The sequence below is a fragment of the Morone saxatilis genome, unplaced genomic scaffold, assembly GCF_004916995.1.
Source record: "Morone saxatilis isolate NCDOM2014 unplaced genomic scaffold, NCSU_SB_2.0 Contig2, whole genome shotgun sequence".
In the NCBI taxonomy this organism is placed as follows: Eukaryota; Metazoa; Chordata; class Actinopteri; family Moronidae; genus Morone; species Morone saxatilis.
This window is the reverse complement of record NW_023339762.1, coordinates 716,961-723,966: the sequence shown is the minus strand read 5'-3', so window position 1 is coordinate 723,966 and position 7,006 is coordinate 716,961. Positions and strand designations below refer to the sequence as shown.

General features: G+C 40.0%; 1 protein-coding gene across 1 annotated transcript in view; it reads left to right on the top strand.

Moving 5' to 3' along the window:
• The window catches only part of LOC118330279 (zinc finger protein 569-like), a 12,152-nt gene extending 6,369 nt beyond the window's left edge, over positions 1 to 5,783 (top strand). Inside the window, exon 3 of the mRNA XM_035664766.1 lies at positions 4,743 to 5,783. Coding sequence (XP_035520659.1) covers positions 4,743 to 5,663 — 921 coding nt within the window. The 3' untranslated portion in view covers positions 5,664 to 5,783. The remainder of the gene's footprint in view (positions 1 to 4,742) is intronic.
• Positions 5,784 to 7,006: the final 1,223 nt, after the last annotated feature.

Here is a 7,006-nt window from a genome sequence, read left to right as displayed (position 1 = left end):
ACAAAACTGAATGAACTAACTTAAAGTTTCCTGGACATGACAGTTTACACTGTTACCACTACATATACTATTCCACTATTAAGGTTATACTGCACCCTCACATGTTTTTTGACACTTTGTTTCAGGCATTTTAAAGCAAACCTACATTTTACACCTTTTACTAAAATTAGGGTTAGGGTTTACCCTATGGTAAAAGTAGCAAGGGTAGAGAAGAGTCAAAAAGTCAACGGCTTTTTAATATCAGTTACACAGTAATAATAATAAATAGCTAAACTTTTTTTTAACATTAGTCAGCATAAGCTACTGGTCATATAAGACCATATAAATGTGTATTAAATTGAATTAAAAAAGTATGTGTTTTATTGCTTAAGTCTTTTTATTTGTGAGAGAAACACTGTGTTGCTCATATTTGAAGCATTACAATGTATTGCTTTAAGACATTGCTTTATTTAGCTTGGTGAAAATGGTTCATGGCTAATGATCATGCATCAGAACACTACTGCTTTACCAGCTCCAGGGATGCTATTTAGTCACTGACCTCCCTGTAGTGGCTGCAGAAGTACAAGATAATTTCCTTATGGGGATCAATAAAATATTCAATTAAACAGCCAGCAGATACTGTGGTAAGATTATTTCTCTCTGCATCTACTGTGGCCTCTTACCTAATAATACAACATGATGAGTGACAGGCTGTATAATGCAGTAGGTTATAAAGCCAGTGTGAAAGGCAGCAGTGTTGTGTTGGTGTGGATGTAAGCTGTAGCTCCCCTCTGGCCTTTTACTGCGCTCTAATCCTCTCTGCGCCTCTATCTGGGTGGCTCAGACAAGACGAGGTCAGGGGACACCAGGCTAATGCAATCATATGATTTAACCAGATACAGAATAGCAGCGTGAGCGTGTGCGCGTTTGGATGTCCGTGCTGAATAAAAATGAATAAATGAATAAAACACTCTATGAATGCATTCCTTTTTGCTGATTAAATTATAAGACACAGCATATCTCCTTATGAATACATTGACACACAGAAGCATGCACCTGGTTTAATACATCCCATATAGCAGTAATAATATCACTGTATCACTTATGATCTATCAGATAGTGTGTGTACACAATCAACAAGGGGCCCTTTGCATTATTAAACCTCTGAAAAAATAGATACGGTTTACTAGATGGGTTCAGTTCAGACTTTGATTGGATTATTCATGAGGCTACAGGGGACTATTAGGCAACATTGTGTGAGACCATATACAGCAATAGAATTCTTCCTCTTTAATTTTCATATTAAATTCTAATTCAACGACTGGAATATGAGCACTTAATGAAAACAAAGAGCATTCAAAGCCAGCACTCTAAGGCTTGTGAATACTGTGATACTATATTTGGTGGTTGATTTGTGTTAATAATTTTCCCCCAACCTTCACCCTTTCTCAGTCATCCTCCCATCCACGATTGAATAGAAAGCAAAGGATGTTCCAGTCCCCATTATTAATTATGTATACAACTCTCATGCAAGTCTTATCTGGACTGGGACCGATTAATAATGGAACAGCACTGTAATTACATGGCACTCGTCACAGATATTTTCAATTCACTCTTCCTCCTTCTCTGCCTCATCTCTTTACCTCTCTATTTCTATCTTACTATCCTCCCTCTTTGCTCTGTCCATTCCTCTTCATGTCTGCTTCTTTAGGTTTAATCCAATCTGTTCTCATCAGCGTCAGCTTTTATCTGGCATAATGTAGATGACATCACTGTGGAAGAAACCAGGGCGTTCTTTTGCTGTATGGCAAAGTCTAATTTCCTCTTTGTGGGTATCTACTAGTACTTTCCTGTTATTTGGAAAGCAGGGAAGCTGAAAAATGGGAGGAAAATGTGGTCTTTATGAACATCAGGGTATGAACTGAACCAGCAACACCAATTTGCCAATCAAGTAATGACTAGTTTTCGTCATCACCCCTTTGTATAAACCGTAAACTTGGACCTATTTAGCCACCTTTCTGGCTGACAGTGGCAATAAACTGGGTTCTAACCAGAGCTGTTTCCAGTGGTGTTTTCCACCACCACTGCACTCGCCAGCCGCCAAATGCTACTAAAATATGCAAGTGGCTGATGGGTAGATTTGCTTCACTCACCGGCCAAAAATGATGCAATCTATTAAGTGGCTGGTAACATTTTTACTAGCTATTTGGCCAGTGGACATATACGTTAATTTTGCACCCTGGTTCCAGATACTGCAATAAACAAGTCAACTTGTTTGATGCTCCGGTCTGCCCATTACATTGAGAGCCTTAGAGGGCACCAACATGCTGAAAGTTACTGACTTTAATTTTAAATGTCAGAGGGGCAAAGTAATGATCACAAAATGCTTCTTTGGGTCAATGCTGATAAATACTCAGCTAAGAATAGACATGTCCCCTGAGTATTTTTCCCCCCGATCAGAACATCAGACACAGTAACTAGCATCAAAGCGCCTCCCCTCTCTCCTAAAATGTTGTCAAGTGCAGTCTCCTCAGCCAGACGACAATCACAGAAAGCTGGTTGTAGCAACTCGCAGCAGCCGTCCCGCAAGCCTCTTTGATTCAAAAAGCCAGTTAATGATTTACACGGAAAAGACAACATCAGCGACAAAGACTTTTTCCAGACGGCTTTGTTTGCGGTCTGTTGTGGAGACAGCAGAAGAAGAAGAGGCCTCATCTGAGTGGATGCTGTCTGCATTTAGAACAGGAAGGAGGAGGACTCTCTGAAGGGGCCTGAAGTGAGCAGACGTCTCTAAAGCAGAGCAGATTTATAAAAGGTGTTGGTTCATTTATCAACATTTTCCTCCTGGATTGTCTTCCCTAACTCGTACATTTCTGAGCTTTTGCATTTTCATTCCGGTCCGTTTCTGTCCTCTCCTCCACCCTAACCTCAATTTCCCTTCATTCCTTTCCGCTGCCACCTCTTTCATTTAATCTGTTTATGAATTGTTTTTGTTGCGGTTTGCCACCGGTAAGGCTGCCATAATGATTACAGGTGTCCTTCCTGCAGGAGCACAGGCAATTACAGAACTGCAAGAAGTGGCTGTGTTCACTAATGAGTGTTAAGAATTAAGTGTCAGTGTATTTCAGCATTCAATTACCTTAAACTTATTCTTGGCAGGCTCTCAAGGAGAGTTTTGATTTGTAAAGCAAAATTCAAACGTTTACCCTCGAACTTCTGTCAACTTATGTCACAGGATAGCTTGGTCTTCATTTGTAGACATTTGCTCCCATCTTCCACAGGGCTAAACAAGAGAACAGAGTTTGTCTCGACCCATTATCTGTGACGTATAGCTCTGTAGAAAAGGAATTGGAAAAGATGGCAGAGGTGACTTTGAGAGGGCCCAGTTGGGTTTTTGGTGTATAACATTTCATTTTGTGTAGTTGTATACTATATACAGTCATTTAATTTATTTTTATTTTATTTTTATTTATAAGTTTTAAGTTTAGTGAGAAAGTTTTTATTGGTAAGCCTTTATCACGACTACTAAGTGAACCCTTAGAATCCTTAGAACTGGTTGACCCCCCGGCAGCCATAACCTCAACTAGGCAACTACGCCAGATGTAGTGCTGTGTGTTTTTTCCAAATAGTTCAATCTTAGTTTCATCAGTCCACAAAACATTTTGCCAATACTGCTGTGGAGTGTTAATGTGCTCTTCCTGGTGTCCTGCCGTGGATACCCTGCTTGTTCAGTGTTTTACATATTGTGGACTCATGAACAGAGATGTTAGTTAGAGATTGTAAATTCCAATGATACCTTCAAATCTCCAAAACTCCAAAAGTTTGGAAGGTTTTTATCAGTCGAAGTAGCTGTAGTCCACACCTCCAAACTTATTATCTTAACGAGACTCCAGGTGTGCTAAAACCTGACTCCAATTAGCTTTTTTGAGGTCATTAACTCAAGGGTTCACATACTTTTTCCACAAGCACTATGAGTTTTTTTTGTTGTTCTCAATAAAGACATGAAAGATCAAAAAAAAATTGTTATTATTTTAGACACATTTTATTTGTCAATGACCCCGCTTGCCTTAGATGACAGATCAGATAACCCTCGTTTACACCTGACAACATGTTGACTTCACGAAAAGCAATGAAATCCAACAAAGGAGTTCACATACTTTTTCTTGCCGCTGTAGATGTATTTTTTAAACTCAACACCTCCTGTATCTGTTTCGGATTAAAAGCTCTCTGGCATTTGTGTGCACAGAATCCATTCACATGTTAAAAAAAGCTTTTATTGTATGGTATTTAAGGCAAACTCAGTATAGAAATATAGGGCTGGCAGCAGCAGCTCTGCAGTAGCATGCCAGACACAGCTGTTCAGAGCCATAGCCGTCACATGCTGCTCAGGTAGGCAGTCTGAACCGGGGGGGATATTTTAGTATATATAATTTTTAGTATATATAAAAGTATACCTGCTCTAATATTTCAGGGTACAGTATGGTTATATGTGCAAGAATTTATTAGTGGCTTTCAACTGCTTACTACAGAAAGCATTATGCTCTTCTTTCTTTTCAGCAGTTGTCATCATCCATGGAGTATGTTAGCATGCTAGGCTATGTTACTACACCAGTTTGTCGACAGCAGGTGCTCTTCACTTAAGGACTGTCTTTGCTTTATGAGCCTTTAACCATTAGCAATTGCCACAGCACAGCATCCTGGGACATAAGAATGAAAAGCATGTTTGCCAATTAGTAAAGTATCGCTAAGGTTTATATTAACAGCTGGCGGTCTGTATTTCAGTTTTGCCTCCAGATGTCCGACAACTGATTGTCAGAAAAGAAGAGCAGCAAGAGTGGAGGACCAGTCTGGACCAGGAGGACCCAGAGCCCCCACACATTAAAGAGGAACAGGAGGAAGTCAGGACCAGTCAGGAGGGAGAGCAGCTTCAAGGACTGGAGGAGGATGATATCACCAAGTTCCCGTTGACTGCTGTCTCTGTGAAGAGTGAAGATGATGAAGAGAAAGTTCCGTCCTCACAGCTCCATCAAAGGCAAACTGAGGAGAACAGAGAGGCACAGCCTCCAGCCAGCAGCTCAGCTGTACAGATGGAAAGAGAGACTGACAGCAGTCATCAGGTTATGTCTTTATACTGTTGTGAATCAGAGACTGAGGATAGTAATGATGATTGGAATGAGACAAGAGAGAAAGGGTCCGGTTCTGACACACTGACAAATGAGAACACTGTGAATCATAATAAGTCCCACGCCCGTGAGAGACCATTTAGTTGCACCGTCTGTGATAAAAGATTTGGCTGCAAAGGAAATCTGCACGCCCACATGAGAAGCCACACAGGGGAAAAGCCTTTTACCTGCACCGTCTGTAACAAAAGCTTTAGTGCAAAGGTCAATCTGCAGAATCACATGAGAACTCACACAGGTGAGAAACCATTCAGCTGCTCAGTGTGTGATAAAAGCTTCAGTCAAAAGAAAACATTAGTTATACACTTGAGAAGTCACACAGGGGAGAAACCGTTCAGTTGCTCATTCTGTGGAAAATGTTTTACTGAAAAGGGAACTTTGAAGAGACACATTAGAGTTCATACAGGAGAGAAACCATACAGTTGCAGTGTTTGTGGACGGAATTTTAGTCTGCTGTCACATGTTAAAAGCCATAAGTGCGCTGGGGTGAGTGGTAACAAGTAAAGCTGCCTGGTTTATGTTTCAAATTGATATTTAGGTTAAGCTGCGTTCAGGACGTTGGTATTCGTTCAATGCATCAAGTACTTGCATTTATATCTGCACATGTGCAACCACAAACAGTGATGTTTGGAAGTATTTCCAAAAATTAGACATGCAGTGCAATGTATGTAACATTAAACTTGTGTATAGAACCAGTTTGATGATGTGCGGATTAAGCACATGAAGAAAAGAGCATGTTGCTAACGTTAGCAAGCCCATTACAACAATGGTGACTGGAGTTAAGCTCTTGGTAAACTTTGTGGAAGGAGGAGGGTTTCACAAGTTGATGGTGTTTATTGAACTAGAGTACAATCTACCATCCCGGCAAACAACAACTACAATAGTGGAGAATATGTACGAGGAGATGCTTTTTAATTCAAATAAACACAATTAAACACTGAATAAAGCAGTTTCACCTTAAAAATCAGTGTTTCTCCAAAGCAACGCTAGCTCAACTTGTTTCTCTGATAACTTAAGATCCAGAGGTTCCGGAGGTTTTTACCAGGAGCCCAATTATCCACAGAGGTGTCCTCCTCTCCATGTCAAATAGACCTGGTGATTAAAACTGGAGAAAACACAGAATAAAGCAGCTGCGAGCCGAGCTGCTGCTAACGTTAGATCAGCTTGTTTCTCTGATAACTTAATATCTAGACATCCAATGACTCATCCGATTATATACTTACTACATGCTGTAACCTATCAATAAATATGGAAATACAGAAAAAATCTTTCATCAGTGGTTTTCCATTGTATTCTGACAAAATTTTAAATGCTACATCACATTTCACAACCAATTTAAGGGGTGATTATGTAGGGTGTGTGTAGCACACAACAATTTTTATTGTTTCCTTCCTACCCTGGCTACCCCACTTCCAAGAGGCAGTTTCCCCTACACCTATGGAAGGTGATAGAATCACCTATTCTTATGTTATCTTAGATGCCAATACATACTACACACTGGTCCTTTAAAGCAAATGTACATTTGGTATATTTTTATATTTACTATAAAAGAGCCATTGTTGGCCAAAAAGATTCAGTTTGGAGCCGCAAGTCATATTTGTGCCTTACAATGCTAATTTCCCCGCCCCAGATTAAACATGCTAGTAAGGTAGCAGTGTAATAATTTTTTTGTCATATTTGCTGAAACTTTAATTATATCCTGACAGTAGAACAGATAATCTGTGAAACAATCAGGTTCCTCTGCCTCTCCTAGTCTCCTAATGGTATTGCAAGAATCCACCGCCTGAATGAAAAACAACCAATCAGAGCCAAGAATGATAGAAAGACGCTGTGGGTTGGAGGCTTGA